The sequence below is a fragment of the Colletotrichum scovillei genome (assembly GCF_011075155.1).
Source record: "Colletotrichum scovillei strain TJNH1 chromosome Unknown Contig00009, whole genome shotgun sequence".
NCBI lineage: Eukaryota > Fungi > Ascomycota > Sordariomycetes > Glomerellales > Glomerellaceae > Colletotrichum > Colletotrichum scovillei.
The window spans coordinates 217,879-230,121 of record NW_023336267.1 but is presented as its reverse complement, the minus strand read 5'-3'; the positions used below and the strand labels follow the sequence as shown (position 1 = coordinate 230,121).

Below are 12,243 nucleotides of genomic sequence, written 5' to 3'. Positions count from 1 at the left end.
TGTATCGTTATAGTCGATCATTGCCATTAAATGCTGCTGTCGGCTTTAAGCTTGGTAATTAGTTGACCTCCCTCCAGGTTCCTCTCAAGTCCAGTATGGTGTAACTACATAATGAGACGGCCCACGTGTGCCCAATGGTGGAACCCGTACGCTGTTCAAGTGACGTGTTTGCCCAGCCTTCAAGATGTACCAAGGGTGATTTTAGGAGATGTTCTTTGCTGCGACTAGTACAATACACATTCGTACAGTCTCGTCGCATGAGTGAGCCGCAATCGGGCCCCAAAGGTTGCGGCGAACATGCTTGGAGTACTGCGCAATCTCAAACTCAACACCCCACCTCCTGACTATTGAAGCTGTTGCCAAAGGTTGTCAGCACTTAGCCGGCGTTATCGGGCGCAAGTACGGAGTCTCTGAATAATCACCGCTCAGTAAATCTGTTAATGATGACAATTCTATGAGGATACGACTGTCGAGCGATACTCCGCGTATCTCGCATCAGACCCGCGGAGAACCAACCAGTCAGATGACAACGCATGGCTCACTAAAGAGTCTTCCCGATACTCCGCACCCAAATCGCGGCTGGCCGTAAACGCGCCTTACAGACGCCCTAGATCGACGCAGGCCCCCGGCGACTGCGGGGTCGATATTCGCCGACACTTTGGAAGACTCTCCGCTTTCGGGGTGGTTGATCGGGATCCGGTTGGCCGGGCCGTTATCAGATGCTGCAAGCTGATGCGGGGAATCTGCTGACAGCTTTTCCAAGATCAAAACATTCATTACACGTACGATGTCAAGGTCGTGGAGCAGAGATCGTTCATCATATAAATCACTCGTCTGCCGCAGCCTGCAGCATAATTACCTCCAAGTCTTTGACGTTAAAGAAATCCATTATGCCACCAAATACGTTCAACATCTCCTGCCTTTGCGGTGGCGTCTCGCAGCAGGTTCAGCCTGTCGTTGCTCATGGAGAGGCTATCAAGTTGTCCATCAACCATGGTGACGTCGACCGACACGCCACAGGCATTCTCTGCGCCTCTTACTACCCCATCCATGAACCTCATCAAACGGATGATACGACTGCGTATCATGGCGTTGATGGGTGGACAAGATACTTTTGCAGCACGTGCGGGTGCCATGTCCTCAGACGCAGGGATATTGATGGAGTGATTGTATGGGAAGCAGCCACTGGCGTCCTACTACACAACACGGCCGAGGACGTTGGCGCGGACGCGCGTTTTGCAAGGCACACCGGCGTTTCCGATACCAAAGACGGCGGGATCTCGATATGGCTGTCCGAGATTGATGGACAGCGGCTGGAATCGACGACAACGCCGGTCACTCCATCATCACAGCCCACAACGAAGCTTCCTCCCACGCCAGCTGGCTGTTCAAAAGACTCTCTGCACGCCTCATGCGCCTGTGGCAGAGTGAGCTACCACATCACACGGCCAACCGAAGAAAGCTATCTACCGCACTCCGGCTTCCCCGACCTACAATATGCTCAAGTCGAACATTCCGCCGAGTTTATGAAGAACCCTGACACCGTCAAGTGGTGGATTCGAAGCAACGGCACAAAGTACTTGGCTGGGACCTGTGCTTGTCGGTCTTGCCGCCTCATCTCCGGATTTGAGGTTCAGACATGGGCATTCGTCCCCCGATGCAACATCTTCTTTCACGTCCCGGGACCAGACGACGGCCAGTCCGGAATTCTCCCTCTCAACTTCGCGGACTTGCCCGCCGGAATCGTGAGAACGTATGAATCCTCACCTGGCGTCTTTCGCGAATTCTGTGGTAACTGCGGTGCAACGATATTCTGGCGCGACAGTTGGCGACCGGACGTCATCGACGTCAGCGTAGGGCTGCTTCGGGCAGACGAAGGTGCGCGGGCCGAGACGTGGTTGGACTGGTGGACGGAGCGATGCAGCTTCGAGGAAGAGACGGAAAGGGGTCGATCAGGAGAGCCCGCGCGCATTGCCCGGAGGCTCATTGACGGTCTTGAACGAGGCTTGCGCTCAGGGGCCCAGTCAAAGTGATGCAGCTTGGTGCTACGGCAGATAGTCATACGTAATTTAATCAGAAACAAATCGTTCACCGTGACGCTCTTTGCAGGTCGCTAGCAGGCCTATAATAGGCAATTTGCAGAATCACGTTCTTCTTGGCGAACAGGATAACAAATCATTTTTGCTACGGACTATAGAAAGATGGATCAATCCGGCAATCTGAAATCTGGATTCCATTGTCCTACCCCTGAGATGAGCCAAGGATACCCGAGTCATCCCATGTCCGTTCCAAGTTTCGCAATGATTGAACTGCTTTCCAATTCGGATGAAACAGGCAGGTTTCTATATCAATCCAGAAAACATGAAAACAGTGCCCGTGAACTTATCAAGCATTGTTTAAGGGGCTATTTCGGCCCGCTTCCCAGTGGGATAGACTTGGCGTATGACTCGGGGGTCCCCTTTCGGGCCTGCCAAGCGCGCCGGGCCGGGCGGGGCCCCCTTAACGGACGGACACGGACTCTGTCAAAGGTCGGGCCCGCGGCGCCGGGTCCTGTGGAGGGACACGTGGGATATTGGCGGGATACTGGATTCATGGGACCGGAGTTGGCGGGATACCGGGCGAGCTCATACCTACCGACTTCTCCAGGTCGTCAAGCTGAACTCACCGTTGTCTGACCGAGCGGTTAGTTTACTTGGCATGCTTATGTGCCTTGGTGACAGCTACTCGGATCGATTCCAAGCCCCGCAATCCTCTGGGTGCTGACAGCTTACTGCTGCGCCTCGGGGTAAGGGTAGCATCACAAAGACTCTCACTTTCAGGCCATCCTGTGCCGTTGCACAGGCAACATCTGTCCGTATCTTCACAAGAGGTCTAGTCTATTGATGCACATCGTTGATCGGGATGAGTCTAAAGCGAGTATCGCGCCACTTCTCACTTTCTAAGGATGTAATACCGACTAGACCAAGGAGCGCTGACGAACCGAGCCTCCATTATTGGTAGCTGAAAATAGAAGAGGGCATCACCCGCTTATGCAGTGTGATGGAGTTGGGGCCTCAAGCTTGGCATGCACAGCTCAACCTAGTCCGCATCGCGTCGTTGGTTTGAGTTGCGACATAAGGTCAACGACATGTCTGCTTTCTTTGAATATCTCGGTGCTGTGAGCTATTTTCATCTTCATCTGTACTGGCAGAGGAACGTGGGCATCTGATTTGTGCGTCTTGAACTGCGGTTTCCAGACAAGGCGGTAATTTTCTTGGCTGCTGGCTGTGGAGTAAAATTACAGTGAACGTCAGTAAGGGCTCGCTCGACGTGGAACACAAGTGTTTACGACTTGAAAAACATTCAGTCAATTGCTCTCGGGTGTAAGTATGTCCGCGACGGAGTTCCGCTCACGAAGTCAATGCCATTTGAATCCGATACAAGCCCATGATCAAAAGCCGAGACGGGCATAGCCTCTTGAGCGGGAATCCGTTCACTTACACTTCCTTGAGCTTACAAACATTGTTGGAATATCACTCGTGACTACGAAATCATGTTGCATGAACTCGGCAGTGAGGAAGTTGGATGCCAAAAAGTAAACTTCTATAATGATCCATGCTGACCCTTCAAGTTGGTTCATCGCCGAAGACGAATAATATTGAGCAGTATTAAGTCCGATGAAAATTGACTTAGTAGCCCGGGTCTGTGAGTTGGGGAACTTTTGACTTTGCATGCAACTCCAAGGGAAGCTGGCAGAATTGATCACATGGATCACGGGTTGCATTTACCTGTCCTTCCCAAATGGAAATGTCGTCCGCCTCGGCATCCTAGAGCAAAGTCAATTGAAGACAATGGTAAGTTGAACGGAGTGAAAAACGTACTTATCTGTTGTCACTGTGATCCTTGCCGACTTTGACCGGCGTCCTATAGAATCGAGGCAGTTTATAATCAAAATAGGGTGCAGCCGAGTCGATCAAGGTTTCCAAGTTTACTTTTGGTATAGTGGGAGGGGGCAACGCGATATGATTCATCATTGGTAAGTTTGCGCGCGTGAAAGGGTGTGAGATGAACCCCGAAAAACAAATCTCCCAGTTCTTGAATAGCCCGTGCTCCCCTCCCCCCTATGTTGTGTGGCGTTCCCCGAGATGATATCGCAAAGGTAAACTTTCCGTGCCCCCTCGATACTGCATCCTTCGTATAGGTAACTATAGCTGGTCGTGCACGTGTTGGGGTGGACATGGACTGTGGTCTGTGGAGGAAAAAGATTATAGCATGCCACGGACACCGCGGACGCATACGGCAGAGACGAAAGAGGGTAATGTTTCCGGCAACTAAGTGTGCAGTGCCCAGCCAATGTGGTTCGACACATTTCTAGTACAGGCTCATGACCCGTCGGCAAGTGGGTGTCGGCCGAGTAGCAAAACCAGTCTACAAGGATGAACGTGATTCAGAGAGTTGCACGCTACGGTAGTTGACAGGGCGGCAATCTCATTCTCATCTCAGCCACTCTCAGCGTCAGATTTCACCTCTGCTGTCACCGTGCTCCCCATTGCGGCTTACCCCAGCAAACTCCCAAGGGCCTCCGGGTTCGCAGTTCCCAGCCAAGGGAATGGTGTTGCGTGTCCAAGGCCCAAGGGGACTCTGCATGTGATGAGAAGCCACCTCGCCAAGCATCTTGGCAGCACAGGTGGACGGGGTGACTGATGTGGCTATACACTACTCGGGGGCAATCTTTTGGCTCGGGCACAGCCGGGGTCGCAGGATTTTCGGCCGACAGCTCTCTTACTGTAAGGTGCATGCACGAATACTCGCGTACCTCAAAACTAGCCTTCCTGTTCAGGATGGTGGTGCTGGCTGGGTTGGCCCGGCCTGTCGAGGGTTTCTTTCGTGCTTGCAGCTGGCGTGCTGATCTGCCACGCCGCCTGGCTGCATCCCATCCCGCCCGCATGTCCGTGTGGGTGGTGTCACCTTGGAGTGTGGTTCCGAGTGTTTCTGTGCCGTGCGTTCCAGTCGAGGCCGTTGAAGGCCGCCATCAACGGCCGGCCGGCGCGCGGGGATGGATCGTCGAGGAGGGTCGTCTAGGAGGGGGGAGGCGTTCGGGTTCCAGATCCTCCCCTCCAGAGGCTTGCTTTTGCTTCTTCCCACACCCAAATACTTGCCCGCCGCCAGAGGGAGGTAGGGCTGAGTCAATGCACGATTGATGAAAAGCTTCCTTCATCCCATGTTGGGTGGTCGCGATTTGGGCCAAAACCTTGTGCGACTCTTTAGAGCCTAGACCTGTAATGGCAGGTTGTCTACAGCTAGGTTGTCTAGTCTCCCACCCGGCATTGCATTCGGGGGGTTTTGCTGGGACATGGATTCTCGAGACTCCTCTCTAGGAGTTTCGCTAGGAACAAAGTCGCAAGTCCGCAGAAGCAAGATGAATGACGGAGGCATCAATTAGCCCGTTGCGCGCGGGCAGCTCCGTACATGCTAAGTGTATATGCAGTCCTAACTTCTAAGTGGTGTTTACAGACAGGGTACAGCAGGATATAGCAGGGAGAGGGCGGGTTGATATGATCCGATTTGTTGCTCTTCGGAGTTTAGGGGGCGAAGTCTATTAGATTCAAAAGTGGCTCCCGCAGCTTGGAAACTGTCATCGCACAATTGGTCGCGGTTGGTGTGAATTATTGCAGGCTTTACAGAAATACTACCTTACTCTTCCAGTCACCCAGTAACTTGGCACCGGCCCGCATCAGACTGTTGACTTTTGGCCATCGGAGCAGGGAGCACAGCTCGTCAGCTCCCCGGATTCCCTAGCTTATGCCTGGCTATGGATCAACATCTGAACTCATGATCCCGGCCACGCCAGCCCGATCCTGGTGTGTTCTCCTCCTTGGGCCCCATGTCTTCTCCATACAAGTTGCCGTAAGTTTCACCCATATGGACATCGCTTAGGACACAATCCCCGCCCAAAAGTGTGAAAAGCGGACCAGACCACACCAAAGAGCCATCTGCCAATCTGCGTATGTTCACGCCCATCCTAATCAAACAAGATTGTTATTCCAGGCGCTTATTCTGGATCGCAAACCTTGCCATGGGAGCATCTTAGTGCGCAATACCGACTCGACTGCCGTTGTAGGAAGCTTATTACCAAGGCCCCCGTCAGCGATGCCTTGCGCAGCATTGGGGACGCCGGGCTTGGAAGCGGCCTTCGCAGGTCTTGGTATTGTTACTAATCATGGAGTTCTGGAATCAAAATATTCCCACATGGAGATGCTCCATCGTGGCTCGTGGTACCTGCTCAGAAGCCGTGTCATTGCTCGTGAGTCGTAGGTCGCCACAGTTTATTACTTATGTCCTGGGGTTCGTCCCATCTTGGAATAAAGATTTGTTTCCTCTTCTTCAGGAACACACTCATCTCTCACCCGTTGAGTCTGCTACCCCCCGGTCTCACTCTCACCTAGTCATTCCTTCTTTGAACGTCCTCTGGACCAACCTGTCTTGTCAACATGCACGCCAAACTTTCAAGCTGCCTTTTGGCGGCCTCTGCTCTCCTGCCCGCCGTCACGGCTGAGGGTTGCCCTTTCGCCAAACGCGATGGTTCCGTCACCAGCGAGCTCCCCAAGAGGGACACGGCCGAGGGCTTCGGCCGATGCTCGAGAATCAGCAACCAGGCTGGCGGCGGCACTCGCAGCCACGACTGGTGGCCATGCCAGCTCAGACTCGATACTCTTCGTCAATTCCAGCCCGCGACCAACCCGTACGGAGGCGATTTCGATTACACTGCGGCTTTCAACTCTTTGGATTGTGAGTAGATTCGATGGAGAGAGGGAAGAATAAACGATGTGTGGGAGGATCCTCACTAACACCCCACGACAGATGAGGCTCTGAAGAAGGACCTCCACGCCCTGATGACGGAGTCCCAGGAATGGTGGCCCGCCGACTTTGGCCACTATGGCGGTCTCTTCATCCGCATGGCCTGGCATAGCGCCGGCACTTATCGCGCCATTGACGGCCGAGGTGGCGGTGGAATGGTGAGCCGTTTTTTCTTCACTGCATCTCTTGGCTTATGTTTTACTCTCTTCTCTTTGGCTGTGCTATCCCGAAAGTCCTTCCCTCCCTCCCCCCGCTCTCCCGGTCTTCCTAGTGCTTTCCCCTTGGCACAAGGTAGCTGGAAGAAACACCGCGTTGTAACCCCCCCCCCCCCCCCCCCCCTCCATTTTAGCATATTTCTTATTCCTTGCCTACCGTTGCACTTGATCATCTCTTCGCGGTCCTATTCGTCTCGCGTTGGAAGATCAATTAGTTAGACGGAGGTTTTTGTCCTATCCCGGATCAAAGCCAAGAGGTGCTAAAGCGTCTCCGTCGACTTTTTCTCCACCCGCACCGCGTCACGAAATATGGACCTGGGCTGTTTGCATCTTATCACATCTCTGCATCAGTTTGATTCTTGAGGACTGGCGTTTACTAATATTGGACTGCTGCAGGGCCAACAACGTTTTGCTCCGCTTAACAGCTGGCCTGACAACCAGAACCTCGACAAGGCTCGCCGCCTGCTGTGTAAGATTTTCCGTCCTCATGCGCTCTTTTGCGATTCGGCCCACCCATGTTCGACTTGCATCATCGACTCGGGAGCAATATCCACTTTGCCGTGGCTCGATGGCGCGAGTAGAGCGATGTTGTGGGCCTCTTGAGAGATAGAGAGAGAAGAAACGTTTGCTAATCCTAGCTCTTCCATGTTTTACAGGGCCTATCAAGCAAAAGTACGGCAACAAGATCTCATGGGCCGACTTGTACCTGCTCACCGGCAACGTCGCCCTCGAGTCCATGGGCTTCACCCCCCTTGGCTTCGCCGCTGGCCGTCCCGATACCTGGCAATCCGATGAGTCCGTCTACTGGGGAGGAGAGACGACTTTCGTCCCCAAGGGCAACGATGTCCGCTACAACGGCAGCACCGACATCAACGAGCGCGCCGACAAGCTCGAGAAGCCCCTGGGTGCCACCCACATGGGTCTCATCTACGTCAACCCGGAGGGCCCCGATGCCAGCTCCGACCCCGCCGCTTCGGCCAAGGACATCCGCGTCGCTTTCGATCGCATGGGAATGAACGATGAGGAGACTGTCGCTCTGATCGCCGGTGGACACGCCTTCGGCAAGACGCACGGTGCTGTGCCTGCAAGTGAGTTGCACCTCATTCACGCGTCCCCTCTTCACCATCCCGGTGCTAGTCGGACGAACGCGCGCAAGAATTGAGCGTCTCCGGAGAGAGCTCCGGCTCACCCCCGGGAACACACGATTTTCACCGCCACTTTTGGAACATGCAAATGCTAACCGGCGTCTCTCATAGGCAACATTGGAGGTGAGCCCGAGGCCGCTGACCTTGGCGAGATGGGTCTCGGATGGCACAACAGCGTTGGCGATGGCAATGGTGTCAACCAGATGACTAGTGGTCTTGAGGTTGTCTGGACCAAGACCCCTACCAAGTAAGTCATGATTGTGATGAGTCTATTTCCGTTTGCATATGATTTGCGCCCCTCAGGGTCTTGGCACTCCAGTCACTCTCATTTCCCCTCTTCTCACTCTTGAGAGGTCTTTTATCTCATTTGCCGAATATTCGCCCATGAGAGAAAGAGAAGGTCATGGGAGAAGTGATGAGGCGACAAACGATGAGGCCAAGAAAAGCTATTTATACACCAACCACACCGGGTGATTATGCAGTGACACACCGACGCTAATCCTTGTACCTGCAGATGGAGCAACGGCTACTTGGAGTCTCTCATTCACAACAAATGGACCCTCGTCACCAGCCCTGCCGGCGCTCATCAGTGGGAGGCTGTCAACGGCACCCTCGACTACCCCGACCCCTTTGACAGCACCAAGTTCCGCAAGGCCACCATGCTCACCAGTGACTTGGCTCTCATCAACGACCCGTCCTACCTCAACATCACCACCCGCTGGCTCGACCACCCTCAGGAGCTGGCCGACGCCTTCGCCAAGGCTTGGTTCAAGCTTCTCCACCGTGACTTGGGTCCCGTCGCCCGCTACCTCGGTCCTGAGATCCCCAAGGAGACTTTCGGCTGGCAGGATCCCCTTCCCGCCAGGGAGGGTGAGCTCATTGACGATGCTGATGTGACCAAGCTCAAGTCTGACATCCTCGGCACCGCCGGTCTCGACGTCTCCAAGCTCGCCTCCGTCGCCTGGGCCTCCGCCTCGACCTTCCGTCACTCCGACAAGCGTGGTGGTGCCAACGGTGCCCGTATCGCCCTCGAGCCCCAGAACAAGTGGGTTTCCAACAACCCTACCGTCCTCGCCGAGGTCGTCGACGCCCTCAAGAAGATCCAGACGAGCTTCAACACCGGTGCCAAGAAGGTCTCCCTCGCCGACTTGATCGTTCTTGGTGGTGTCGCCGCTGTCGAGAAGGCCGCTTCTGACGCTGGTGTCGCCGTCACCGTCCCCTTCACTGCCGGCCGCGTCGACGCCACCCAGGAGCAGACCGACGTCCGCGCCTTCAACTACCTCGAGCCCCAGGCCGACGGTTTCCGCAACTACGGCAAGGGCACCGCCCGCGCTCGCACTGAGGAGATCCTCGTCGACAAGGCCTCGCAGCTTACCCTCTCCGCCCCGGAGCTGACTGTTCTCGTCGGTGGTCTCCGTGCCCTCGGCGCCACTTTCGACCAGTCCAACACCGGTGTTCTTACCGCCAAGAAGGGCCAGTTGACCAACGACTGGTTCATCAACCTGCTCGACATCTCCACCGTCTGGTCCAAGACCGACACCGAGGGCGAGACCTGGACCGGTGTCGACCGCAAGACCAAGGCCGAGAAGTGGACCGCCACCCGCGCCGATCTCGTGTTCGGATCCCACGCCGAGCTCCGTGCCATCTCTGAGGTCTACGCCAGCTCCGACGCTAACGAGAAGTTCGTCAAGGACTTCGTCGCTGCTTGGGATAAGGTCATGAACCTTGACCGCTTCGACTTGAAGAAGTACTAAAGTGCTCTACGCACTAACCCAACTGTTTCTATGTTAAGGATTTAAGGTGTTGGCGGCTATTCTTGTATCTACTTTATACCTCATATATTCTCTCGTCTGCACTCTGTCCCCTCCACAGTTCATAATCGTCGTGACTCATCATTCAGTTTAGTCGGTCGGCTTAAGAAGTCAAGTACATGCCCTTAAAACCAATTCCAATGTCGAGACACTCAACAGTACTCTGGAAGACTATTCAATTTCTAGAATGTCTAAAGAAATTTCTATGGACTTGTGTTGGGCTGACCTGACTTTTTCGACTTCGGCTTGATGAATATCGCAGCTAGAAGCATGCAACCAGAAACGCCAGCAAAGAATGCCCACATCACACGCAACGCAGACATGTAGATAGCCTTGCTAGCCCCTGGAGTTCCATCGTTCCCATTCTCAGAACCAAGCTTCCCTGCCGTCAGCTCTCCACCACCAAGGTTATGCTGCAACAGCACCGTCCCGATGACAATGGACATCGAAGAAAAGAGAGACCTCACAAAACTGAAAGCCGACATAGCAGCCGCCATATCTTTTTGCTTCGTGTGAGTCTGAATTGAGATCATGGGACTTTGGAAGAGCACACCGGCACCGAACCCAGTAATCATTTGGAAAGACACAATCTTGGCCCACTCCGTGCTGATGCCAAAGCTGATGAACAGGCCATTCCCGAGAGTCATGAGTGCCGAACCAAAGAAGATGGGAACAATGTAGTTGCCAGTCTTCCGGGTGAACAGCCCCCCGAGCATTGTCATGACCGTGAGTGGGATAAGCAGAGGAAATAGCGTTATTCCAGCGATGATCGGTTTGAAACCAAGGACGACTTGGAAATAGAGCGGGAGGAAATAGTCATATGAAATGAATACGAAGCTGTGGATGCAAGCAAGGGTGAAAGAGGCAATGTTGGTGACCTTTTGGCAGATTCGGAATGGAATAACGGGGTTCTTTGCGAAGCGAGCCTCCCATACGATGAAGAGCGCGAGAATGAGGACCCCGAACAGGATGAGGCAGATGACCAAGGCAGAGTTCCAGGGTACGATGCCACCGGCACCTGTTTCGAGGCCGTAGAGGAAGCAGATTGTGCCACCTATGATGAGAAGGAACCCAATCCAATCGAGGTCCCGAAGACCGGTAATGAATGGCTCTTTGGGGGTTTCAACCTTGAGAGTGAAGAATAACACCGCCAGGGCAACGCCGTCGAACGGTAAGTTGATGAAGACTATCAATTGTCAGCTCTATGCCTCCGTATTGGATTTGGGTTATCCTTCTCACAACACCATCTCCATCCAATCGTCTGTGTAAAGACACCTCCAAGTACTGGGCCGACCGCACTCGCAATCCCGTAGACGATGCCAGTCATGCCATAGTACTTGGCCCGATCCTCCAGCTTAAAGATATCGCCAATCACAATCGTGACCAGAACCAACGATCCACCTCCCCCGAGCCCCTGTACAGTCCTCCCAGCGATGAGAACTTGAATGTCCCCAGCCAAGGCCGCGATCAGGCTTCCCGCCATGAACGTCGCCGCCGCAGTCATAATTGTGAGCTTTCGGCCGAATATGTCGGACATCTTAGCCCAGACCGGGGTGGATGCCGTGCTGGACAATGTGTACGCGCTTCCCACCCACGCGTACTCCGATGCTGTGGCTGGTGGGCGGCTGTGGCATGGCAGGGCGTCCATGGCAGGAGAGGTGGAGGCAGGAGGCAGAGGAGAGTCAGGCAGAGGGCACACATGACGGCGCGGCGACGGATCGGGCTCATTTCAGGAGGAACATAAGATGCGGTTGTGGTTACGCGATCCAGAGCACTCTGGGTGTTTCCATACTGCTCTGCGTTCGTCTCTTGGGGCTTTTCGGCCGATGTTGCTGCAGGTGAATCACCCATGACGATCCTGCTAAAGCGACTGACGCTCTGTTGGTCCTTTGTCTCAGGAATCGAATAGAATGAAACGATGCAGACTGTCCATGGGACACACTATGACACTGCTTTTGGTATAATAAGCGGCAAGCAGTTCCTTCGAGGATTCTTTTCGTTCCTTGCGATCACCATGTGGCTCGGTTCGGTTCGGTTCGGGGATCTGGGGTAATGCAGGTCGATGGGGCCAGACTAAACGATCACTTGCAGCCAATTGGCCGATCTTTGCATATCAAATCTCTGGAATTCGCTTTTGATTCATTACTCAGGTTCATTGCACGTCTTTGAGCTCCAGAGTGAAATGCAACAAGACTTCCCTCCACCCATCCAACCAAGTCGGATATGGTTGAAGAG

General features: G+C 54.0%; 3 protein-coding genes across 3 annotated transcripts; 2 read left to right on the top strand and 1 right to left on the bottom strand.

Moving 5' to 3' along the window:
* Nucleotides 1-862: 862 nt before the first annotated feature.
* Nucleotides 863-2,033, top strand: HER10_EVM0009394 (glutathione-dependent formaldehyde-activating enzyme; the record flags this gene model as incomplete). The annotated part of the gene is made up of 1 exon (XM_035478883.1): nucleotides 863-2,033. Exon 1 carries the CDS (start codon nucleotides 891-893, stop codon nucleotides 2,031-2,033), a length of 1,143 nt encoding a protein of 380 aa, XP_035329853.1. The 5' UTR covers nucleotides 863-890.
* A 4,045-nt stretch (nucleotides 2,034-6,078) lies between these two features.
* HER10_EVM0005604 (catalase/peroxidase HPI) lies at nucleotides 6,079-10,613 on the top strand. The gene is made up of 6 exons (XM_035475212.1): nucleotides 6,079-6,768; nucleotides 6,841-6,995; nucleotides 7,449-7,521; nucleotides 7,709-8,140; nucleotides 8,309-8,444; nucleotides 8,712-10,613. Exons 1-6 carry the CDS (start codon nucleotides 6,471-6,473, stop codon nucleotides 9,949-9,951), a joined length of 2,334 nt encoding a protein of 777 aa, XP_035329369.1. The 5' UTR covers nucleotides 6,079-6,470; the 3' UTR covers nucleotides 9,952-10,613.
* On the bottom strand, nucleotides 10,212-11,859 carry HER10_EVM0002542 (major facilitator superfamily transporter; the record flags this gene model as incomplete). Its single annotated transcript, XM_035472248.1, has 4 exons — nucleotides 10,212-10,507; nucleotides 10,562-11,194; nucleotides 11,248-11,622; nucleotides 11,682-11,859. The coding sequence occupies 4 exons, from the start codon at nucleotides 11,857-11,859 to the stop codon at nucleotides 10,212-10,214; spliced, it is 1,482 nt and encodes a 493-aa protein (XP_035328999.1).
* Nucleotides 11,860-12,243: the final 384 nt, after the last annotated feature.

Coding starts and splice junctions, on each gene's coding strand:
- HER10_EVM0005604 (XM_035475212.1), top strand. CDS start 6,471: ATGCACGCCAAACTTTCAAGCTGCCTTTTGGCGGCCTCTGCTCTCCTG. Junction 6,769..6,840: donor GGCTTTCAACTCTTTGGATT/GTGAGTAGATTC, acceptor ACCCCACGACAG/ATGAGGCTCTGAAGAAGGAC. Junction 8,445..8,711: donor TGGACCAAGACCCCTACCAA/GTAAGTCATGAT, acceptor TTGTACCTGCAG/ATGGAGCAACGGCTACTTGG.